The sequence below is a fragment of the Manis javanica genome, unplaced genomic scaffold, assembly GCF_040802235.1.
Source record: "Manis javanica isolate MJ-LG unplaced genomic scaffold, MJ_LKY HiC_scaffold_35, whole genome shotgun sequence".
NCBI classification, from domain to species: domain Eukaryota; kingdom Metazoa; phylum Chordata; class Mammalia; order Pholidota; family Manidae; genus Manis; species Manis javanica.
In genome coordinates, this window is record NW_027332181.1 from 47448 (window position 1) to 74449 (window position 27002).

The 27002-nt window shown below is 35.1% G+C and overlaps 1 protein-coding gene across 10 annotated transcripts in view; it reads right to left on the bottom strand.

The window, feature by feature from the left end:
• GPSM2 (G protein signaling modulator 2) overlaps nt 1–25984 on the bottom strand; it is a 53271-nt gene extending 27287 nt beyond the window's left edge. Inside the window, exons 1-10 of one of the 10 annotated variants that reach the window (XM_037001566.2) lie at nt 25745–25982; nt 24896–25041; nt 20002–20103; nt 14521–14823; nt 11966–12050; nt 7619–7840; nt 7130–7265; nt 6637–6779; nt 6000–6123; nt 5766–5881 (exon numbers count right to left, since the gene is read on the bottom strand). In XM_037001566.2, coding sequence (XP_036857461.2) covers nt 5766–5881; nt 6000–6123; nt 6637–6779; nt 7130–7265; nt 7619–7840; nt 11966–12030 — 806 coding nt within the window. In that variant the 5' untranslated portion in view covers nt 12031–12050; nt 14521–14823; nt 20002–20103; nt 24896–25041; nt 25745–25982. Of the gene's footprint in view, nt 1–5765; nt 5882–5999; nt 6124–6636; nt 6780–7129; nt 7266–7618; nt 7841–11965; nt 12051–14520; nt 14824–20001; nt 20108–24895; nt 25042–25744 lie in introns of all 10 variants that reach the window. The other 9 variants (XM_037001565.2, XM_037001563.2, XM_037001568.2 and 6 more) reach the window with 9 other exon arrangements.
• Between the last annotated feature and the right edge of the window lie 1018 nt (nt 25985–27002).

Sequence of the window (27002 nt, forward strand, 5' to 3'; positions counted from 1 at the left end):
AACCCAAAGACATACACAGACTGAAAGTAAAGGGATGAAAAAGATATTTCATACACAAAAAGGGAGGAAAAAGCAGGTGTTGCAGTACTTGTATCAGATAAAATAGATTTCAAAACAAAGAAAGTAACAAGACACAAAGAAGAACATTACACAATAATAAAGAGGTCAGTCCAACAAGAGTATATAACCATTATAAATATCTATGCATCCAACACAGGAGCACCTACATATGTGAAACAAATACTAACACAATTAAAGGGGGAAATAGAATGCAATGCATTCATCTTAGGAGACTTCAACACACCACTCACTCCAAAGGACAGATCGATCAGACAGAAAATAAGTAAGGACACAGAGGCAAAGAATAACATATTAGAACAGATGGACCTAACAGACATATTCAGAACACTCCATCCAAAAGCAACAGAATACACATTCTTCTCAAGTGCACATGGAACATTTTCGAGAAGAGATCATATACTAGGCCACAAAAGGAGCCTCAATAAATTAAAAAAGACTGAAATTGTACCAACCAGCTTCTCAGACCACAAAAGTATGAAACTAGAATAAATTACACAAAGAAACCAAAAAAGCCCACAAAGGGAGGCTTAACAACATGCTCCTAAATAACCAATGGATCAATGACCAAATAAAAACAGAGATCAAGCAATATATGGAGACAAATGATAACAATAATTCAACAATGCAAAATCTGTGGAACACAGCAAAGGCTGTGCTAAAAGGAAAGTATATTGCAATACAGGCCTACCTCAGGAAAGAAGAACAATCCCACATGAACAGTCTAAACTCACAATTAATGAAACTAGAAAATGAAGAACAAATGAGGCCCAAAGTCAGTAGAAGGAGGGACATAATAAAGATTAGAGCAGAAATAAATAAAATCAAGAAGAATAAAACAACAGAATCAATGAAAGCAGGAGCTGGTTCTTTGAGAAAATAAACAAAATAGATAAACCCTTAGCCACACTTATCAAGAAAAAAAGAGTCTACACACAAAAACAGAATCAGAAATGAGAAAGCAAAAGTCACTATGGACACCACAGAAACACAAAGAATTATTAAATACTATGAAAAAATATATACTAACAAATTGGATAACCTAGAAAAATGGAAAACTTTCTAGAAAAATACCTTAGAAGGCTTATCCAGGAAGAAACAGAAAATCTGAATAGAGTAATTACCAGTAATGAAACTGAACTGGTAATCAAAAAACCACCTACAGATGGTTTCACTGCTGAATTTTATCAAACATCTAGTGAAGACCTGATATACATCCTCCTTTAAGTTTTCCAAAAATAGAAGAGGAGAGAATACTCCCAAACTCATTCTACAAGGCCAGCATCACTCTAATACCAAAACAAGGCAAAGACACCACAAAAAAAGAAAATTACAGACAGACCAATATACCTGATGAACATAAATACAAAAATACTCAACAAAATATTAGCAAACTGAATTAAAAAATACATCAATAAGATCATCCATCATGATCAAGTAGGATTTATTCCAGAGATGAAAGGATGGTACAACATTCGAAAATCCATCATCATCATCCACATCAACAAAAAGAAAAACCACATGATCATATTCACAGATGCTTCTGAAAAAGCATTTGACAAAATTCAACATCCATCCATGATAAAAACTCTCAACAAAATGGGTACAGAGGGCAATACCTCAACATAACAGCCATTTATGACAACTCACAGCCAACATCATACTTAACAGCGAGAAGCTGTAAACTTTTCCTTTAAGATCAGGAACAAGACAAGGATGCCCCTTTTCCCCACTTTTACTCAACATAGTTCTGGAGTTCCTAGCCACGGCAATCAGTCAACACAAAGAAATAAAAGGCATCCAGATTGGCAAGGAAGGAGTTAAACTGTCACTATTTGCAGGTCACATGATATTGTACATAAGAAACCCTAAAGAATCCACTCAAAACTACTAAATATCTGAACTCAGCAAAATTTCAGGATATAAAATTAATACACAAAAATCTGTTGCATTCCTATACACTAATGATGAACTAGCAGAAAGACAAATCAGGAAAACAATTCCATTCATAGTTGCATCAAAAAGAATAAAATACCTAGGAACAAACCTAACAAAGGAGGTGAAAGACCTATACTCTGAAAACTACAAGACACTCATGAACTCATGAGAGAAATTAAAGAGATACCAATAAATAGAAACACATCCCATGCTCATGGACAGGAACAATTAATATTGTCAAAATGGCCATCCTGCCTAAAGCCATCTACAGATTCAATACAACCCCTATGATAATATCAACAGCATTCTTCAACAAACTAGAGCAAATAGTTCTAAAATTCATGTGGAACCACAAAAGACCCCAAATGGCCAGAGCAACCCTGAAAAGGAAGAATAAAGCAGGGGAGATTATACTCCCCAACTTTAAGCTCTACTACAAAGGTATAGTTATCAAGACAATTTGGTACTGGCACAGGAACAGACCCATAGACCAATGGAACAGACTAGAGAGCCCAGATATAAACCCAAGCATATATGGTCAATTAATATATAATTCAGGAGCCATGGATATACAATGGGGAAATAAATGACAGCCTCTTCAACAACTGGTGTTGGCAGAACTGGACAGCTACATGCAAGAGAATGAAACTGGATTATTGTCTAACCCCATATACAAAAGTAAACTCAAAATGGATCAAAGACCTGAATGTAAGTCATGAAACAATAAAACTCTTAGAAGAAAACATAAGCAAAAATCTCTTGAATATAAACATGAGCAACTTTTTCCTGAATGCATCTCCTCAGGAAAGGGAAACAAAATAAAAAATGAACAAATGGGACTATGTCAAGCTAAAAAGCTTCTGTATAGCAAAGGACACCATCAACAGAACAAAAAGGCATCCTACAATATGGGAGAATATATTTGTAAATGACATATCCAATGAAGGGTTAACATCCAAAATATATAAAAAACTCACACGCCAACACCCAAGAAGCAAATAACTCTATTAAAAAATGGGTGGAGGATATGAACAGACACTTCTCCAAAGAAATTCAGATGGTCAACAGACACATGACAAGATGCTCCACATTGCTAATTATCAGGGAAATGCAAATTAAAACCACAATGAGATATCACCTCACGCCAGTTAGGATGGCCAATATAGAAAAGACTAGGAACAATAAGTGCTGGTGAGGATGCAGAGAAAGGGGAACCCCCTACACTGTTGGTGGGAATGTAAACTAGTTCAACCATGGTGGAAAGCAATATGGAGGTTCCTCAAAAAACTAAAAATAGAAATACCATTTGATCCGGGAATTCCACTCCCAGTAATTGACCCAAAGAAAACAACTTCTCAGATTCAAAAAGACATATGCACCCCTATGTTTATTGCAGCACTATTTACAACAGCCAAGATGTGGAAGCAACCTAAGTGTCTATCAGTAGATGAATGGATAAAGAAGAGATGGTACATATACACAATGGAATACTATTCAGTCATAAGAAAGAAACAAATCCTACAATTTGCAACAACATGGATGGAGCTAGAGGGTATTATGCTCAGTGAAATAAGTCAGGCAGAGAAAGACAAATACCAAATGATTTCCCTCATTTGTGGAGTATAACAGTGAAGCAAAACTGAAGGAATGAAACAGCAACAGACTCATAGACTCCAAGAAGGTACTAGTGGTTACCAAAGGGGAGGGGGAGAGGAGTGAGAAGGGGATTGTGGGGTATCATGATTGGTAAACATGGTGCCTGTGGGGCCACGGGGAAGACAGTATAGCTCAGAGAAAACAAATAGGGACTCTGTGGCACCTTACTACACTGATGGACAGTGACTGCAATGGGTTATGGGGGAGGCATTCAATAAGGGTGAATGTAATAACCACATTGTTTTTCTTGTGAAACCTTCATAAGAGTATATATCAATGATACCTTAATTTAAAAAAAATTCCTATGTGTAGGTCATTAGTCACCCATTCATGGAAAATGTTAAATATCACATTTAAACATTAACCAAATTTTACCTAATAACATATGGAATCAACAATGAGAAGCTGGTGTAAGTAGTTAAGAGTACAAACCCAGGAGCTAAACTATCTCGTTTCAAATTCTAACTTTGCCAGTTACTAGCTCTGTGATTGGACAAAGCCCCTCAAGTTACCTATGTGCTAGTTTCCTCACAGTAAAATGGGGAAGTACTGCATGGGGTTTTGTAAGGATTAAATGAATTGGTATATATAAAGTGCTTAGAATAGCATCTTGTTCATAGTAGATGCTAGTGTTAACACTGTTTTATTATTATTATCAGGTGCTTAAACCTACATATCTCTTAAGTTAAATGACTCTTTAAATTTCTGTCAAATACTTCATATCATTTACAACTATATGAAAAATAATATGACAATCTGATAGTTTTAAGAAAATACCTAATATGTAACTAATAATGATAGCTTCACAGTTGTCAAGTTTTGAGAGGCTACACACTCTAATGTTATTTTATCCTCTCAAACATTTTTGGAAGCCTTTTGGAATTGCTTTCAGATCCTGTGGCAAGACCTATTCTGGCACAACATTATTCTCTGAGTATACAGTTAATTTGTAACTCATCAGAAGTCCTTCTGGAACCAAAGTCAATTACTAAAGTAGGTTTATCAAACTATCCTACAGCATATGATCTATAATGTTAAGGTAGTCTTCTTGTGTGGCCCTGAAAATAGTTCCAAAGGAGAGTTCCAAAAATATATTTACCAGTATTTTTGTAATATGTATAAAGCTCTGATTTCGAGCCTGCTTATAGAGGGGCTGCGGAGTGGGGATTCATGCTTCTTTAGTCAGATAGCCACAATACACTTTATTGTAGTATGTATCACTCTTTTATACATCATTTATTAAGACTTTTCTGTCTTTTGACTTTAAAATATAAGAAACTTTCATATTTAAAATCAAAATATATACTCTGTATATAGTCATTTATTTTATTTGGGAGAATATTACATATCTAATCAATCATTAATATTAACAATTAGTCAATGTTTAAAGTAGCATGGGATGACATACTTTTTTAGATGGACCTAAAGCAATTTTACCTTTCTTTTAGATGACAAACTATCCAGAAGTCTCTCATTTTCAGTCAAACTGGCTTCTGCCTAAAGTCCATATAGACCTTTAATCCCCACTAATGAGGAAAATATTCTGAAAAGCACAGATCAGACAATCTGAAGCAGTCTAAACTTTGCTTGCATCTCTCTTTCAAGTCTACTGAAAGATTAGAAAGACCCTGTCACAAAAGAAACTGGGATTGCCAACACCTTAGGTAAGTAAATGGGGTCTCAGCATACAGTGAGGATAAAAGATAGGCAGAGGGTCTAAACAGGTTAAAAGACTTTAAAAGTTTAGAATTTCATTTAAAAACATTTAGTTGTAGAGATAAAAACTAATAAAAATATAAAGGGGTCATATTGCTGCTATTAAATCTTAGGTACAGTAATATTTACTGAGCACTGTGTTCCAGATACTATACTAAGTAAGTGCTTCATTTATTCTCATTCAATCTTCACAACAATCCCAAAAGCAAGGTATTGATATCGTGTGTTACAGCTGAGGAAACTGAGGCTTAGCAGCCCAAGGTCCTGCTGCTAGTATGTAGTAAAAGGCAGGTTTTAAACCCAAAGCCTATAATTTAGCAATATTACATAATTAGTCATTTTACTACTCATTTTATCTACAGAAATATTAGACTAACTTGTAGTATTCAGAGGCAGTTTCAAATTCACCAAGAAATATATACGCATTTCCAAGGTTGCTATATGCTCTTCTTTCAGCTGCTTTATCTCCAAATTCTTTTGCAATAAGGAGGCGCTGTAACAGAAAACTTTAATTAGATATAGCTATTTAAAAAAATAAATAAACAATAATCTAATCACTGTTCAAAATGATGATGGAGAAAATGACTTGGCTCCAAAGCCTTATACTGTACCTGCTCATGAGCTATAACTGCATCCCTAAAGTTGCCAAGGAGGTAATGCGTGTTTCCAAGATTTCCAAAGGCACGTCCTTGGGCGGCTCGGTCGCCCAAAGCAGTCACTAGTGATAAGTTTTCCCTAAGTGATTAAGAAAGTTATGAAAAAATAAGTTTGAGAAAAAAATATATTGAGTTGACATACAAAATCTAATTCTTTTTATCAGTAAAAAATTTAAATAAGCTCATAGTCATAATGTGCCACATAGATGGAAGGTGATTATAGGAAATAGCTGGGAATACTTTACTGTTCAGGTAGATTTCTGCCCAGAGTCAAAGACAGAGTTAACCTTGGAACCCCTATCACTACGTTTTATGAAATTCTATTGATGAAAGAAAGACTAAATTTACTCCAAAAGACTTAAACATTGATAGTTTTTCTTTTTGCCACTATGTGGCACTGGTCTACAGTTTAAATAGGGAGGGGATTACTACTATTACAACATTACAACATTTTAGCAACAATTTGATGATTTATTTTTACTTGCTAGTCTATAATTTGAAAACCTTTCCCAAGCTTAAAAACTTACTACGAGATAATATTTAGTAGACCTCCAGCTTAGGTGGGCCACACGACTGCATCAGCGCTACTCACTCATAATAATCCACGGCTGCCTGCAGAGCATTCTTCACCTCTTCCGGAAATTCTCCTCCATCTTGAGGACCAGGGTAGCCAATACTTTTCCCTTTGGCATGATACACATTTCCAAGATTGTAAAGTGCTCTTGCTTCTCCCACCTTGATAAAGATAGCAGCAGAGCTTACATTTTGAAACCAGAGGTCAGGTATTTAAATGCTTATCACTTATATTTATTTGTAATATTGTTAATATTAAGGTCAAGAGAAAGAAATGCTTACACTGGCTCTCTACACAGAACCAAATGATTAATTATGAAAGGACTTCTCACTACTTCCTTTTTTTCGCCTCTATTTTAAAATTTTTATTATTTCTTTTTCTATTTTTCTGAGTATTTTCTTTTTGGTATTAACTTTTAGACAAGCTACAGAACAATTAAATTTAAATAGAATTAAAACACAAAGCAATTTCAATGAACACATTGGTCTGCCATGTAATGTTTCCTTATTACCTTGTCATTAAGCTCTTTTGAAATATCTAGGTGTCGCTGACAACAAACTACAGCTTCATCAAAATTCCCAAGAACTTTTAAGGTATTTCCCAGATTACCACTAGCTTTGGCTTCCCCCAACTGGTCTCCAATAGTCCTGAAAACAAAAAAAAAACAAAAAAGAGCACGCACACACAAATGGTGTTAAAATATAAAGTGGCCAGAGTACAGTTTTCCCTAGAAGACAACTGACACGCTTAAGGTCAGACAGACCCATTAGCCTTGAAATCTACTTTAAATATTTAAATTTAATTTTCATTCATTAATTAAACTCCAGGGACATTTCACTACTACTCATTCATTTAATTAAACTCTGTTAGCCTAAGATTAGTTTTAAAATGCAATGCTATTGAATTAGAACTCACTAAATATAATGAATTAGTTTTTTAATTGAATGAGAATATTTCTTAGTGACAGTTAATTTAGGGAGAAAGAGTATTAATGAATTACCTTGCAAGGGTTAAATCATGATGATGGTATTCTAATGCTTTGGCATAATCATGCAAATAGAAATAAGCATTGCCCAGCTGGCTGTAAATAGCGCTAAGTGTTTTTAGGTCTTCAGTTCCAACTTGAACTGCAGCTTCAAAGAATGACACACCAGCACGACAGTCTCCTGATTTACACAGTCGTTCCCCTTCCAATGCCAGTTCTAGGCAAGAAGCTTCCATTCTATAAAATTATATAGGACAGACATTTACAACATTACATTTCAACTGTACCACAGCATTTTTAACTTATAGTAATATAATTTAAATATGGACTGTGGCTGATCTTGCTCAGAAAAACTGTCTCAGTAATTGAAATATATACACACTGATAAAACAGTAAATATTTATAGCAAGAGCTAAACTGTCTACTCAAATGTCTCTGAGCCTCAGTCATCTATATAAGATAGCTAACTATCTCTGTATGGAGTCCATTTTAATTGGCCCATCCACAGCAACCTACTTAACCAATGAAACTAGTGTTTCCTAAATTGTTCTGGGTTATTGGCAGACTTACAGACTTCCTGAGAGTTTGGGGAGAATAAGGGTGCCTGGGGAAGGTCAAGTCCTATAATTGATTCTCTTCTCTATTTAGGTATGCAGGTGATCTACTCCCCTGTCCATCAACTCATCCAACATCCATCTCTCTTTCTCTGTCTCATACACACACACACACTCCTCACCTCCACATGATCAACTGTACTTTAGAAAAACAGAGGAGCAAAGTGCCTTGATCTGCAAGGTACTTCCATAAGAGAATTAAGTGTCAAGAAACTTTACATTAGAAAGCAATGATTTAAAGATGTGCAGAATTCTAATTCTCAAAGTCTGTCACTGAATTTTAAAACAAAATGAATTAAGTTACCATAAACATATCTAGGGGGAAAAGCACCGATACTTTGGATTCTAATCCTTAACTTTAGAAGATACCCTTCACCCAGTCACTATTGTGTTTCTTCAACATTTTCATCATTCTGCCATGTCTGTGTACTACCTAATCACTCAATGTTTCTATAATTTAGCAGATTTCCTTTAAATGACACACATCATTTAAGAAAATTTAGCTTCATCCAAAGCAGTAGCCTTGAAAATGTTTGACATGATGCGTGTTTATTTTCTAATGCACATTAAAACAAATATATAACTATTAGAATAAAAAAGCAAGTAAAACTGCCTTATGTACCAGTGGTATAATATCACCCTTGGAAGACTCTGATTTAGTTCATCAAGTATTTCAATTTTTGGAGCAGCCCTAAATTACTATTACTAGATTGGCTTTAAGAAACCTGAAGACAGCAGTGGTTCTTAAACCTGACTGCACAGTAATAGGGTTCATAGAGAGCACTTTTTAAAATTCTCATTGCTGGGTCCCACTCTCTGGGTATGAGGTCTGGCCATCAGTTTTCTTGAAAAGCCCCCAGGGTAATTCCAACATACAAGCCAGGGTTGAGAATAACTGCTTTAGTGGAAAATGTGAATTAAACCACCACTTACCCTAAATTTTTCAAATATGATTGTATTTTTGTATTTCTAGTAGCAGGTCAATTAACATGTTCTTTAGGTGCTATCTTTTAGCCTATAAAACTCCAAAGTTCCTTATAGCCATACATTAAAATTGAATTGTAAAAGTGGAAAATAAAGCTAAAAGAAAATCTGAACTAAGATTAAAAGAGCCAATTATAAAGGGTTAAAGCAGACTTCTGATTCAGTATAATAGCAGATTTATGTAGTCATCTCTGATAAGTAATTTTCAAGTTTTATATCCAGGTATCTTTTTATAATTCAAGTGATTTAGCCAAAGGCTACTGCTTGTTTACAGCTACTAATTTCACCCTCACTTTATGGATCTAGTCAAAATAATGCATGTAAACCTCCATTTAACATTTTGTTTCAACATTAGACCAAGTCAATTTGCTATAGGAAGAAAAATCTAAAGTACATGGAAAATAAATCAGCTAAATCAGAAACTAAATTGCTGTATTTTCATTTCTTCATCATTTCAGATTAAAAGACCTACTTCTGTCTTTCACAAGTGAAAACTGCCTTTTAGAACTGTATTTTTGAAAATGAGAGATTTCATAGAAGAAAAATTTTTTTGAGGCTTTATACAGTTACTGGTGTTTCAGTGTGTGAAGAGAAATGAGTCAGTAAAAGATTAATATGTAAAATGTGATTTATTAAGGGGTTCTTTTGCGAATTGTCTTTGTCTAAATACTGAAACCAAGGAACATCTAAAAGTTACCAAAAAAGTTGGAGAAGATACTTTTCCATATAAATATATTACTTTTTCTATTAAAAATTTAAAATGTAAGAATGGCTTCAATTACATAAAACAATTACATACTAAGCAATTTCACTCCTAGGAATTGATCACCCCATCCCCCCAAGAATTGATCTTGAAGCTGTATATACACAAATTCAAGAAGATTTATGTAATAGGATTTTCACAGTGGTAAAAAACCACAAATGTCCATCAATCGCATTGGTTAAACAATTACCTGACACCATACAATGGAATACTAATGATGGCACATGATTTCACTGAGGGAAAGGGGGAGAGACAGGGCCATCACTTCAGGACTGTTAGGCTGCTGGGCCAGGAAATTAGGGATAAGGCAGAACCAGCTATTCATATGCAAGACATGTAAAAACTGGAAGTTTACAACAGTGTGTGCCTATATCCATACAAAACTGAACTGTCTTCTTCAAATAAATATCTTCACCACAGATATTTTACCTTCTGGATTTAAATTTATACAACATTATATTGGGACATAAGATGAATGGTGTTTTAAGAGCTACAAATTTTCTAAAAGCCATTTTACGTAAGTCTCATTAGAAATGATGATAGCAAACTGGAACCCTGCTGGATACACAGCTGTCTTTGAAGTCCATGGAGTGAGACTGCCCTATAAGTGAGAGCCTACCTTATAAACAAGTTACTTTAGCAACTAATGTCCCCCCCAAAAAAAAGTCCAAAACTCTGTAATTTATCATTAATTTTGAAATACATTATGGCTCTACTAAATTTTATTAAAAAAGAAGCCAATATATTCTGGCAAAATCTCCAACATGTCAACCAAATATATCTAATTGCAAAACAGTCAAGGCAGGTTGGTTTATAAATTTTTTAGAAGATCATTAAATAGTAACAGAGAAAGTAATTTCATATCCTCTGTATCTATGAGAGAATAGAATTACTTCATTTGCTTAAAGACACCCAGAAGAGAAGACAAACCAGAAAATACCTCTCCATTCAAATACACCCCACATAAAAAGTTTTTTTATTCTTTCTAATGGTCTACCGAGTTGTATAATCAAAGAAAGTACATTTCTAATAACTACAAATTGAGTACTCTCTTTCACTGAAATGTTATTTTTGCTAAAATTCCTGATTTTCTGCAGAAAATTATGTCATTTTAATTTTTACATCTTATTTTTACTTTTTTCCACACTAGATTTTTTTTTACCTTCTTAATTTTGTTTCTTGTGTTCAGTATATCAATGAAAGCAAAAGAGAATTAAAACCTTGATGCTACATCATTTTAAAAGACAATACCAATTATGTCCAAATCTAACTCTTTCCTCAAAGGACTTACATACTATTTAAGAATAAATGATGGAATTCAGAACTTAAGATTCAAAACACAAACACAGGTGCTCTATATCTTCTCCATTGTGCTGCCTTCTGTGGCTGTCGAATCTTTCTTAGTTCTCCCTTCTACGCGTTCTGACTGGGCACGGACTCTTCCATTATCAGTCCATGCCCCCATAAACAATTTTTATTCAATTTACCACATTTATAGTTATTCTAGTTTACTTTGCAAAAGGGAAAGCAGCAAAAAATTATCATCATTTAAATTTAGGTTGGTAAGTTAGTTTTAAAACTGATTTTACTATACATTATATCAAATTTAAGTCTCAATATAACCCTCTGAGATAGGTATTATTACAGAAAAGGAGAATGATGCTCAGACAGTGACCTGACCTTAAGATCATATAATAGCAAAGCTAAGAAATGAAACCCTGTCTTTGTTTCCTAATCCAGTGCTCTTTCCACCATTCCACATTACCTCAAACTGATCTTTAGGAAAGAATATTATTAACACCTTTATCTAACAAAATTGAAGAATTCAACACAAAACTGAAGAATTACAACTTACATGCACTAGTCTAATTTTTACAATATTGAAGTACTGAAATGTTTATTATTCATAGTAACAAGTATAAACATTTCTCAATGAAATACAGAACTAGAGAAACTAGTATAATGAACGTGAACTTTCAATATCAACAATTACCAACATACAGTATTTTCAATGTTTCATATCTGTTTCGCTCCTCACTCTTCAACCCGAATCTTTTGAAATACATCCCAGAAAAAGTGATTTCATCTGTAAATATTTAAGTATGTATGACTAAAAGAAGTCATTTACAAAAAAATATAATCATCATACCTTAAAATATTAATGATAATTACTAAAAATCAATCATATACTTTTTAGTTTAGAAACTAATTCTATTTTACTATCAATCTCCATTTCTCTTTACCTTCACAAATAGGTTGCAGAATATTTCATAAAGCATTCTGATCTCTCTCAGGAGTTTCTGAAGAATTATTACATTTCAAAATTATAAACTCACTATGCCACAGAAACTCCTCCAGGGATAGATGAGGATCTCCACAATAAAAGAATCAGATGGATAAAATATTACATACTAGGTGTTTATCAGAATAGAAGAGTAACTTATAGTAGGCCATGACTCCTAGCACAAGGGAGGGATACAAACTATTACCTAGAATTATACAATAATCCAGTCAATATACAGAATGCTGATCTTAGAAGCACTGATGAAGCCAGAGATTTGTTTGGTATATGCTTACTAAAAATAGTTTTGAATTTCTTTTGGTGATGTCCTATACCAATGTATAACCATGTTTGACTTTTGCTGTATTATTAGAAAAGGACATACCTAAACTTCCTACCAGTAGAGGTCACAATCCACTCCTTATCTACTGTCTTTACAGTATTAAGAAAACCACTCTAGAAAACACTTAGCAAAACAGATAAATATCTTACTAGGTTCATCTCATGGGATGGTTATGTCCACAGTAGTTCAATGGACAGTCCTTCAAATGAGCCAGACAACATGCTAGGTATCATAGATGCCCTAAGGGAGCTAACTGTTCAAAGAAAAGAGTGGTGAAAGAAGGAGACAAACATATAAACAGATACCTTGAATGTTAATATAGTTGGTGCTAAGAGAGAGATTTGCACAGGATGTTATGTGAGCATAGGGAGGGCACATAACCAAACTATGGAGTTTAGAAATGGTTTCCAGGACAACATAACCTCTGAGCTGAATGTTAGATATTGAACAGAATTAGCTAAACGATGACAGTGGGAAGGGCACTCAAGTCACAGGGTGTAGCATGAGCAAAGGGACAGAGAGATGGAACGGTATGACATATACAGGAACCAGGGCTCAAAGTGCAATGTGAAGACTGGAAAGAAGTAAGGATGAAGGAAAAGGTAAAGGCCAGAAAATCTTGTGTACTATGTTAAACTTGGCTCTGCCCTACAGGTGACCAAGAGCCACCACATGAGTTAAGCAGAGGTTGCATGATTAACTCTATGCTTTAAACTGAGCCCTCTACTGGCAATTTAAAAAGATGGATTCTAAGCACATAAGAATGGAGAATGGGGGGAGTCTAGAGGGAAGATGATTGTGGGGCTTTAACTTTATATATTGCAGTGGTGGAGAGGATACAAATGGGTGAATGAATCTAAGCAACATTTAAGAGGTAAAACTGGCAAGACTTCACAATGGATAGAGAGAGTGAGAAGGGAAGAAAATATATAACTCCCAGGTTTCTGGAACCATGCCCAAAACGGTAGAGGGAAGCCATTTTATATATTAAAAGCTCATTTTAATTATGTTGAGTGTCTTCCATTTCTTTTATTTGAAACTTTTTCAATTTTAATAGAAATACCCTCGCCTTACGTGTGGGTATAAATTTCCTTGGCACTACGCCCTAACATGAACCACCTGCTCCAAAGGATGATAAATTTCCTATTTCCTGAACGTGTGTTAAGATCTAAGATTTGGTAGCAAACACTTTCACTCATTAGGGATTTTTAACACTATTCATGCTATATGTTCTGATGTTTAGTATGAACTTGTAACAATTTTGATAAGGAATCTGTTAATATCTAATTACCTTATTAATAATTATGTACCTTCCATTCTAATATTTATGTTTCTGTTTATTTTAGTTTAGTGCAATGACCAGAACTTCCAGAAGAAATGTTAAATAATAATGATGCAGATATCCTTGCTTTGTTTCTAAATGTATCAGAAATGTCATTAATATTTTATCACTAAATATTAAGCTGGCCATTAGTTTATCATGTTAGAAAGTATCCATTCATCCCAATATTAATACCCATTTTTTAAAAAGCTAATTTTTATAAAAGATCACCATTTTAAAATTGTAACTCAAAAATTAGGTCATTCACCTTAACCACATTATAAAATCCATCTTTCACATCCAAAGATTTAGATATATTTCATTTTTATATTTACAATATACAGAGTGATAAAATATAAAGGAATTGTTTGTGAACTCTTCCACAGAACATTGAACAAACTATAGTGTACAATTGGTATCTACTATCATTTTCCTCCAGAAAGGATATAAAAACTTACAATAACCACAGCAAAAAGAAAATATTGTTTATAGAAGATACTACTGTGGCTGGCATATTTTGAATGTTTTCAACTTAAATCTGAAATGATCGAGTTAAATACAAGCTTAAATTAGGATTAAAAAATCACCCACTAAGAAAACAGCAGTCTTACCTGTAACGAACAAGAAAAGAATGATCTTCCCTCATACTTATCAAATTTTCCTCCATTGAGTCATATTACAAGCTGGGTAAAATATGAAATTATTTTATTTTGTGCCAGTCCAGTTCTTTACAATGTAGAATTGTTGCAGAACATTGTCCGGTTAGTATATTAATGAAATGGTATTAATACATCCTAAGCTCCTGCTTCTTCTTTATTAATAATGAAAGGAGGTCAATGTCAGACAGCTTAAAGGTTCAAATTGTGTCCCAAATCCTTGCATCTCTGGCTCTCAGCCGTATTTCAGCAACATTTCTGTAAAAGGAATACAAGACGCTTTGCTTGAAGTCCTACTTTCAAAGAATAACCTAAAGTAATTCTAAGCTGTACATAATCACAGCTAACTCCAGACTGCTGTCATGTCAGTCATAGGAGAAAAACTGCAGAGGGCTTAACTGTCACCATGAAGCTTTTCTAAATAAGGATGTGAATATATGAGATTTATTTGAGAACTGTATTGTAATTTTTAAAATTGGTCTGAAATACAATAATTTTATGTAGTATTTATATTATGAACAAATAGAAGAGACTATGTATTACAGTATCTAAAAAATTATGGTATATCAAGCTTTGAAAAACTATTAACAAGTAAAATGGAAAGGTAATAATTAAACAAATCAATTTTAAATTTATTTCTTCAAAGAAGATATTTGTTATCTTCTGATAACCAATCTGATAATTGGGTTATACTTGTATTTATTTGCTCTCAAAGTATATTCTATTTAAACTCTAAGGTCTTTAAAATGTTTTTATTAATACTGAATACATACAAAAGAAATTCAGGAAATATGAATATGGTACAATGATACAATAAACATTTATATATCACCACCCCGTTTCAGATAAAGAACAACACTGTCACCACCTTTGCCTCCTGAGTGCCTCAGGCTAACCCATCACCTTCTTTTCTTCTCAAAGGTGATCTCTAAACTGAATTTTGTTCATTATACCCTTACTTGTCTTTGTAACTTTGCTACAAATGTCTGTGGAGGCCTAAATAATATATTACTTAGTTTTGTATGGTTTTGCTCAACATATTTCTGAGACTCATCTCACTTGTTGCACATAGCTACAATTTACATATTTTTATTCTGTATATTTTATTGTACACCAAAAATGATTTTTTCATTCTGCTATGCAAGGGCATTATACTTTTAAAAATTATTTTTGCTACTATTGAAAATATTGCTGTGAACATTAAAATAACTCTGGTTAAACAGCAAAGCAGATAAGCTAAAAAGAGAATGAGTGAACAAGAATACCTGAAGAAATTATCCAGATGTACATAAATAAAGAGATGAAAAACACTCAAGAGCAGTTCAGAGCAAGGAAGATGAACCAAGAAGCACTAACAGAAGTCTAATTGAGAACCAGAAGGAAAAACAGAAAGAGGAGTAAAAGCAAAATCTTTAGTAATAAAAGATTGAGAATTTTTCGACTTCCTAATCAGGTAATTAAACATGAGGCAATCAGAGTGATGTACTAGTTCATCTTTCTATATACTTCTGTCATTTTCTAGGATATGAGAAAAAAATACGGCTTTCTCTTATTTCTCTGTGATCAGACCAAACACTGCTATGAGCTAACAGTTTTGTTAACAGTGAGGTTTTTGGATAATTGTTAGAACCTGTGAGATGCTGTTAAGGACTTAAGTGTTTTTTGCAAACTATTATGTCTTAACGGAGGTTGAACTTGATGACTTTGTAATATTCTTACAAAAGTATAATTTCCATTCCATTTTCTGATCCCGTCACTAAATTTTTTTATCCTATTGAACAATTCATAATTTAGTATTTGTTACAGATTTATTAGTATTATACTAGTAATATATAAGCTAAATGGGTTTGTTAACTTCAGGTAATGTGGAGCATGAAGGAGCACATCATTACTAAATTGGAGTGTTCTTGCAACGTGAATCATGACTGACTCAAGAATTACTTGTTCAGTGAGTATAAGAAATGCTACTTAATTGTTATGGAGATTGTAATGTACCAATGACTTTTTTGGGATATACTCTTCTTTTGAGAACAGTAAAAACATTATAAAATTTCCTTAGTAAAATGGTGGATAACACTCTGTCTTGCTTTGTGTAATTATTTTTTAACTCTTTATATATATTTGTTAATTTAACTACATGTTACATTTTACTAAGTATGAAGTTAACATACTTTAAATGTTTGGTAAAATTTGGAATTTCAGTATCTTGTGGATAGAAAAATATTTCAATAAATTTTTAATTTAATTCTAAGTTAAATTAATTCTAATACCACACCTTTTGCCCCATTTAATAAATAATAGCCTACACCTCAAAGTGGCTAGTGGAAGACAGTTTGGTTAACAGTTCAGCTGTTGTATAATCTCGATGCACTCTGAAACTATTTTTACGAATATCAACACTAATTCCTTTAATAGGTTTTTTTATTAAGGAAAAGAGGGGCACAGTGGAATTCTGATCAAAAGAAAAAGATTTGTTTGATTAATGGCTTGTACCTATCTTCTCATCTTCTCATCCTTTCTTAAAATACTCCTTTTTTGGGCAAGGGAAGAGATCAAAGGAATAATATTTTGTATTTCTTGTATGGTTTAAACTGATTATTAATATGAAAACCTCAGTTCCTCTAAGAAGCTTGTTGATATTCCCAAGGCTGGTTCTTTCCATCTTTTACCTTCGTTCTTTTTACAGGCCCTTACTTCTCTATTCCCTACTAAACTCTTTAACTGTCCTTAATTAACAAAGCAGAAGGTGTGTATTATTTAGGGTCTAGTTTGTTACAGCTGAAATGCTTAAAAGGACATGAGGTGGAAGAAGAATTAGGCTTTATTGGATGGCAGCAGAAGGAAGAAATGGGTAGAAATGGAAAGATTGCCCAGAGTATTCAACAACTTTCTAAAAGGACTATTCAAAATTAGGATTAGCTGTTTTATGACCTTTCCAGGAATGCTGCAGTAGAATGCTGGGCTAACTGACCTACTGGGTTGTTTATAACATGGATTTTTCAGGACTTTATAATTGTATCTATTAATTTATATATATATATATATACACACACACACATATATTAATTTTTTTTATTAAGGTATCATTGATATACACTTATGAAAGTTTCACAAGAAAAACAATGTGGTTATTACATTCACCCTTACTGAGTGCCTCCCCCATAACCCATTGCAGTCACTGTCCATCAGTGTAGTAATAAGATGCCACAGTCCCTATGTCTTCTCTGAGCTGTACTGTCTTCCCTGTGACCCCACACATACCATGTGCACCAATCATGATACCCCACAATCCCCTTCTCCCTCCCTCCCACCCCTCCCCTTTGGTAACCGTTAGTCCCTTCTTGGAGTCTGAGTCTGCTGCTATTTTGTTCTTTCAGTTTTGCTTCATTGTTATACTCCACAAATAAGGGAAATCATTTGGTATTTGTCTTTCTCTGCCTGACTTATTTCACTGAGCATAATACCCTCTAGCTCCATCCATGTTGTTGCAAATGGTAGGATTTATTTCTTTCTTATGGCTGAATAAGTATTACACTGTGTATATGCACCACATCTTCTTTATCCATTCATCTACTGATGGACACTTAGGTTGCTTCCATATCTTGACTATTGTAAATAGTGCTGTGATAAACATAGGAGTGCATGTCTTTTTGAATCTGAGAAGTTGTTTTCTTTGGGTAAATTCCTAGGAGTGGAGTTCCCGGGTCAAATGGTATTTCTATTTTTAGTTTTTTGAGAAACCTCCATATTGCTTTCCACAATGGCTGAACTAGTTTACATTCCCACCAGCAGGGAAGGAGGGTTCCCCTTTCTCCACATCCTAGCCAGCATTTGTTGTTCCTAGTCTTTTCTATGTTGGCCATCCTAACTGGTGTGAGGTGATACCTCATTTTGGTTTTAATCTGCATTTCCCCGATAATTAGCGATGTGGAGCATATTTTCATGTGCCTTTTGGCCATCTGAATTTCTTCTTTGGAGAAGTGTCTGTTCATATCCTCCACCTATTTTAACACATATATTAATTTATATATATACAAATACATAGACATAGACACACTTGCACACACATATATTTGTGTGCATATATACACATATATATAGTATTTGTCAGTTTATTTATACACACACATATATCTAAATCTTTGTCTTTCTCAGCTGGTACTTTCATATCCTGGAAACTGACAGAAGTATATACAAAGCTGAATCAGTACATCACTCTGATTGCCTCATGTTTAATTACCTGATTAGGAAGTAGAAATAGGCAGAATTCGTTTTACAGCTAGTTGACTTCTAGGCACTATCCAAGGTATGCAGAGTAAACAATAAATCCTAGCCCTGCTTTAACCCCATTGGCAGTAAAGTATTTGCAAACTAGATGATGGGAGAAAATTGGGGCTAGACAGGGCATTTGGAGAACTTGAGTATTGTTAGGGTATTATTAGGATAAGAGAAGTTTAGAGAAATTTAGATTAACCTGGAGGCAAGAAAAATAAATTTTATTTGTTGTCTAATGGGTGTTACCAGTTGATAGAGATACTTAAATGAAAGATTTCTTTTGTCTTGCTTTCAATTTATCTAATCTACTCTTCACTACAACTTAAATGGCAATAACTTTGGTCTGAATCTTTCATTTAAGTATCTCTATCAACTGGTAACACCCATTAGACAACAAATAAAATTTATTTTTCTTGCCTCCAGGTTAATCTAAATTTCTCTAAACTTCTCTTATCCTAATAATACCCTAACAATACTCAAGTTCTCCAAATCCCCTTCAGCTGTTACATTTCAAGTCCGATACAGTAGCCCTTTATTAACTTGAGCAAGGGTATATATAATATTGAGGAAGAAACAAGAACATATTTAAAATAAAGTCCTTTTATATTAGAATTTCAGGATACAAGTTATACTAACAAATACACATCATAGTAATAACCGGGATAATAAAGTAAGATGCCAAAACATCCACGTACAAAATAAACTGAATACCCTAGGTAAACTGGTTATTTTCCGACAAGATATGTCTGTTTTTTCTAATTTACTTTTAGATGGACTAAACATGGCTTGCCACCTAATCCAAACTTCTATTTCTAATTACATTTTACCTGAAAGATAAAATGGAAACAAGATGGCAAGTTTACCTGAAAGATAAAATGGAAACAAAATGGAAACAAGATGAAAGATAAAATGGAAACAAGAAAGATAAAATGGAAACAAATTATGCTCCCTGTATAACCAAAGTACTAATAAAAGCCATATATGAACATTACATTAGAAATCAAAAGTAGGAAGGTAAAAGCAGCAAGTTTACATAGAAGAATATGAGAGGAGTATAATAAGAAGAAGCAAAGATATAATAAAGTCTAACAGAGAAAAAGCTCAGGGCTTGATTTTAGTGTGGCAGGTGTTTAGAAGCCAATTAAAGACAAAAAAAATTACCTGATGTCAGAATAGATGACTGATGTGGGAAAATCAGTGCCTAAAGCAAGGGAAGGCAGGCCCAACAACCAAGGCTGGGTACTTGATTAAGTAATCTTAAGACTACCTAGAGAAAAATGAAAACAATGCCCATTGACTAGATGTGAGAGGCAAAGGTCAAGCAGCAACAGAGTGGTTACAAGATTTCCAATTTTGAGGATAGGTGGAACAGTAATAATATACACAGTGAATGACAAATTGTATTGCAAGAGTGACACTTCACAGAGGAAAAAAATGGAATACTTATGTTAAACATGTACTTGGTAAAGTGCTGAAAATAATAGCTGAAAGAAAAAAGAAAGACATCAAGCTTGATACTGAAATTGGTAAAATCTGATAAATGGGGAAGGATGGGGGGAACAGAACTGATATTCTGAATATTTGCACATCTTTAAAACTAAAACTTCTTAGAAGTACCAATGAGATCTAAATGTTAACACTGCAGTCAGTGGCAAATAAAAGAGAAATTGCAATAGGAAAAAAAATTAAAGCAATGCATAAAAGTTCTGATCCTTTGTTCAGAACTCTAAACCAATAATATAATTAAACTGTTCAGTTTGAAATTAATAGTGTCTTTACTGTGCATGTATTTGGTATCTTTCATAATGACCCATGAGAATTAATTTCAGATACACTTAGGAATCCTTTTGACTGGAGGTTTGCCAGTCAATATACACTGATTACAGTAATACACAGTGAACTAAAGATAACTCAAGGTTATTTATGTATTTATCATCTATCTATATAGTATTGAACATGGTTTTAGTGTCAACTGATAACTGTCATATAATCGAATGTAAATTACACAATCCCAAATTAATAAACAATCGTAGTGCAGACCATTCTATTTTCTATTACTGTGGAGAAATGAGAATTTACTACATATTATGCTGTAAAAACCGTACCAAAAAAGTTTTCCTTAAACATATATAGAATCCTAAAGTATATACTCCAATTGAGATTGTCTTAATTTATCACTAATCTTTAAATTTACAACCATCAAGTTAGTCTGTGAGATGTTAGAGCAAGTTAGTTTAGAAAACAAGTGTAACTAGCAGTGTAACTGCTGACCAAACACACATTTTTATTACAAAATCTTTCTAATAAGCTATTTGTGACTATCAATAAGTTAAAAAATAGAATAAATTTCAAAGGATAGATTCTAGATTCCAAGTAAATCTGTATCTTAAAGGCATTCCCAAGTGTATCTGAAGTTAATTTTCCTGGGTCATTATGAAAGATACCAAATACATGCACAGTAAAGGCACTATTGATTTCAAACTCTCATTTTTATTCATGGAAGATTTAACAACAACAAAAATTCAGGTCCAGAGCTGTAGACATTAAAAATGTAAAAAAATGAATGTGACCATTTCAGAATAGTATAATCCAAAACCAATTTTAGTAATACAAGAATTTCTGCTCATGTTTTCAAATGTTTATACTGAAAAGCTCACCATTCTAAACAACCATATATAAACTTCCTTTTTTGGTGAGGAACATTTATATTTTATGTATCACATAAAGCAAAAGGACTCCAAACAAATTATGCTCCCTGTATAACCAAAGTACTAATAAAAGCCATATATGAAATTTCAAATTAGATAAACACTAAAACAAAATTAATTTAGAGGAAGAGATTTGAATATTTCAAACCTTCATCTTAACACTTTTTTAACAGTGAGAAAGGATAAGTATATGAGAAAGGACAGCATTAATACACGAAATGCTGAATGCACTTCAAAGTAGTTTGCAACAGTCTCTACACAAAGAACTATGGATATAATAATTATTGCACAAGCAGCTTCTTAGAGTGTTTAGGGCATGGGTAGCCCATGATAAATAAGGAACAAGTTGAATATTTTTCTGGGGGGTGATAAATGAGCAAAGTGCTCTATTTATAGATTATACATGGACTTAATCTGAATTATGCCAGTGAATACACTAATCATTAAAACTGTTTCATAATTGCAATCCTCAGTGATTACAATAATTCAAAAAGGATGAAGCAGTTGCTTAAAAATTTCAAGGACAAAATGAAGGCTACTTTATGCAATATCCCTAATCTTGGGTGCCATTTTCCCTACAAAGCTGTTATGAATCAAAAGTCCTGCTCCAACATGATAACTCACTTATATTTAAAAATAAAAGTATGTTCAACTAATGCGAAATGGTCATATATATTCATTAAAATAAGTATTTTTCTCCCTATTATTTGTTTTTCTCATCAAACTGAAGCCCAGAGTTACAAATAGTATTAATTTTTCCTCCTATAGAACAATTTAAATAGAGGTGGTCTTTTTAATCTATTAGTAAGATTAATAACCTTTTGAAGAGTTTCAGTTAGACATTTGCATAAGGAAAATGATTTCTAGTTATTATAAACATAAAATTGAATACATAGAAGTATTATAATATCAAGGTTATAGAAGACACGTCTCCTAAGAACAAGGACATGCTAATTTTAACCAACCCCAATTACATTTTAAGTGCTTTCCAAATGACTACTCAGGTTATAAGACCAGACCACAAGAAAACGTCTGCCATAAAACACTGACAATTTACACTAAGCCATTTTTCTATTAAAAAAACCCACAAAACCTAAATATATATGTTAGTCCTTGCCATTTCCTGTGTATAGCCTTTTTGTTAATAAATACATGTCAGTTTCTTTTAATCTTTTCAGGGCCTATACAAATTATTAGACAAACATGATGCAATTAATAGGAGCTCAAAGAAATAAATTCAAAATAAACATAGTCTTATGAAGACACTACTATGCCAGAAAAAAGAGAAATACTAGCAAATGATGGGGACAACATAATTTTGAGAAAAACTGGTTACCTAGTCACCCAGAGAATATGGCCCACAACCATTTATTACTACCAGTGTTGGTCAGCCATCAGCTTAAATCAATTAACACAAATATGAAAAATTCAATAGTGAAATAGAAAATGATGCTATTGAGCACTATTCTTGACTTAGTAAATGACAATAAATCAGTTCTCTTTAAAGTCAGAAGGATTTTAAAAAGGTAAAATTGGTTTCAAATATATTTTTAAGCGAAATAAATTCCACATACAAAAGGATTATAAATGTCTAAAAAGGATCCCTAGAGTTTTGGATTTAGATTTTTTCACAGGAAAATATAACTCCATCTTCTCCATCTAAAAGTTATCATTCTGTCGAAAAGTGTTTCTAATCAATTCAGTAAGACTGGGAGGTGATATGGAAAGAAAACTTCTAAGTAAAAATGGCCAAGGAAGGCTTTTTGGCAGCAAATAAATCTGTACTGCACCTTCAAGGATGGGTAGACCTTATTAGGCAAATGGAAGGGAAGGCATTCCAGTCATGGGAAACGCTCAAGCAAAATCAAGGACGTAGGAATGCACAGAATGTGTGCCAGGACAAGAACATTGGTTTAGGTGTGGGGAAAGAAAAGTCTAAGAAGGTAAAATTGTGAGGGACTCTGAATATGCACATGACTAAAGCACATATTTGGCCTTGTATTTGCATAATGGGGAAAAAAATGTTTTTCAACAAAGGAATAGCAAAGTTGGAGCTGTGTTAAGAAGATAAACTGGCAGCAACACATACAGCAGGACAGGGAGACAGGAGAAAATATACTACAAAAACTCCAGAAGCAGTTATTGAATAGAAAGCCTTCTCTTGCCATCTCACAACACCAAGCAAATTGCTTTGCACATAATTGATGTCCAACAAACTTTCTTGATTTCTTGCCTGAGAAGAACTACGAAGCAGCAAAGAGTCCTGTAACAGTGAGAAAACTGCACTTTAATATATTCCTGCTGCACAGTAAAGGGTATATTCATATTCATTTAAATAACTCAGGGGAGTCTTACTCTCAGATTTTTATGATTTTCATAAAGATGATTTAAAAGATGTTGAAAATGTTATGTGATTTATAAGGTACTGAAAAGGAAGACAGTAATCCTGCAAGAAGGACTGAAATATTTCTGCATAGTTCACAACACAACACAGCACCTACAGGCACCTTAAAAGTAGGATTATGTCCCTACAAATGGAATTCAGAGACCAGGGGGAGATTTAAACAAGCACACAGAAGCAATACAGCATGTGCTTTGGGATGAAGCCACGGTCTGAATGCCAGTACACTGAGTTATTCTGTACATGACTGTGGGCTAGTTAAACTCTCAGAGATGCTTTGGGCGTAATGATACTTATCTAACTTGTGTTGTGATGTTTAGACATATGACTTACAAAGCACGTAACCCAGCACCTGGCTCTGGTGTTCTTAACAAAAGTACTCAAGTATAGTAGTAATAATGATCAAATAGCTACTGTTATTATAAAAAAGAACATGTCTATCAGAACAGATTTAGAATTGTCTAAATCTATGTCGGGTTTTCAATTTTAAAATTCCAGATAACCAATTACAAAATGTTATCTTTTAGGTAAATCTTAGAAATATTTTATGCTTAAGAACAGGGCCATTTAAAAAACTTCTATATCCTACGTCTGAGGTTTATATATAAAAAATTGTGTTTGTAACACTGCATGTCTGATTTAATAACAGCAGAAAATACAATTGAACTGCTTATCTAGCCAGAGGATTTGGGGAAAATGTACAACAATGTCCCACTCCTTATAGTATTAACAGCCTGAGAAAGAGCTTGCCAGAACGAAATCCATGGTAAGGTGTAAAGAAAAGTATGACACTGTTCCTCATCTTGAGCCCCCCACACTCCTCACACACGGCCACGTCTACCAACAAGTGACCTTTCCTTTCTTTATGTTGCTACTCGTAACAACCAAAGCTGCTTCTTGAACAGCGACAACCCAAGCAAAAGTAGCGTTTATCGGAGGTACTCACACTGATGATAATCAGGCCGGAAATCTTCTGTGCACCCTCTAAAGTTTTAAAGTTCAGCCCGGCTGGAATGTTCACGTCCCCCACACACCACGAGACTCCGATACAAGCCGACAGAAAGGAAAGACAGGAACCTACTTCGTTTAATTCTATGGTAGGGTTAAATTATGCATTAAGGCAAATACAATTTCCATCCTTACTCGTTTTCTTTAACTGAGTTCAGATGATACTACTTAGTACGATCTAACTGGTTCCCATTAAAACAAGGAAATTACAGATTTTTCACTTTTTACGATTCGAAGATATTCCATAGATTCTCAAGAAAGAGCTTAACACTTTATGCTTCCTAAACATTTCTGCAGCAACTACCAATTTCTATGGTAATCCGACAGGTTGGTGTCCCAAATTCACGAAATTAAATGTGGTTAGCGCAGGTTTGACCAAACCGCCGGGTTTAGCCGGCGAGCGCACGACTCGAGGGAATGCCGCGTGCCGCGACGCTAATTCCACAGGGATTCGGGTCTTTAGTCTGCTGTTGGGGGCACCCAGAATACTGAGAAGTCGTTGTATCCTACTACACTTCTAATTTTTCAAAAAAGTTAGGGAACGAGGCTTTTCTCTCATTTTAAGTCTCCAACAAGAAAGCAACGGAGTGCTCGTAAGGAGCCAGCTGCTCCCATCCCGAGTTTCTGGTTTCTCGACGCCGCGTCCCGCCGCCCCCCAGCCCCCGGCCTCCCTCGGTCCCGCACGAAGGCGGTCGCCCCAGACCCGGGACAGAGAATCCGCCCCACACTCGCGCGCACACGCCGGATCCCTGTCAGCTCCCTCCGCCGAGCGCCCCTCAGGACTCACCTCTCCAGGGCCGGCGAGTCCCGGGAGCGTGGTGGACGCGACAGAGCTACAGCAGCTGCCGCCTCAGGCGACCGGCGAGTGGCCGCGGCTCCTCCCCACGGCGGGCCCGCGAGTCAGGGGCACCGCTGGAGGCCGGCGCGCCTCCCGCCGCCGCCTCCGGCAGGCCACGTGAACCACGGCTCGCGGGGCTCCGCTCGCTTCCCGACGCAGCCGTCCGTCACCCAGGGGTCCAGCCGCGCTGCCCGCCCTCCGCGGCTCCCATCCACTGCGCCTGCGCCCCAGCCCGGGTGGCTCCCATTCAAACCGACAACGCCCCGCGTCTTTCGGACCCGCCAATGGCCGGCGCGGGAGGCTGGGCGGGGCGACCGTCGGCGCTCGGCCTCCGCGGTCCCGGGCGGGAGTTGCTGAGTGTCCAGCTGAGGGGACCTTGGAGCATGTGGTCCTCCGCTGCTCTGGGACCTGTCCTCAGCCACCAAATTGAAGTTTCTTTCCTGTCCTCTTATGTCTTCTTCAGACACTAAAGGGTGAAGCAATAAAAATCGTCCAAAAACAGTTATCGGGGGAGGGTGTGGCCCAGGCCCCTTTAAAAGTCCGGAGCCCAAAACAAGCGCCTCCAGACGGTAAGGCTCGGTTCGGCCTTGGGAATGAGCATCCCGAGCGGCATATGCGAGATGATTAAGAAGAGGGCTCTGTGAAAGGAACAGAGGGACCCGTGTGAAAGTCTGAACAAGGCAGCCTCAGTTCTTAAGGCTGTGTCACAATTCTGGCGTTTCCAGCTGTTAAAAAAGCGAACTTCTGTTGACTGCAGAATCGCTGGTTACCGGGAAAACTGGATGACAGTTCTACTCAGTTTCAGGCAGCTACATTCCAAGTACACTAGGGAAGAATAAGTTTTATTTCCATTCACTTCTTTCCAAATTCAAGTTAACCAAAAAATAGGTCTCAGTTTGTTCTTCACAGAAATAGCAAGATTATAGTCTCTCTGGGATAATGAATCTGATGAATTTAATTCGATCGTTTGGAATTTAAACGTTTCTACAGGCTTAAGGGTACGTGAAAGAAAACCCCAGTTTCAGTATATCTAAATGACGGCGGTAACCAGGGACCAAGCAGCATTCCTCTTCCTGGGAACGTGTTATGACAAATTGGTTAAAATAACAGCTTTGGCATTTAGTTCCTGGATTTGAGTTCCACCTCTACCACTTACTGGCTACTGACCTTGAATGAGTTACTATCTTTAGCCTTAGTTTCCTCAATT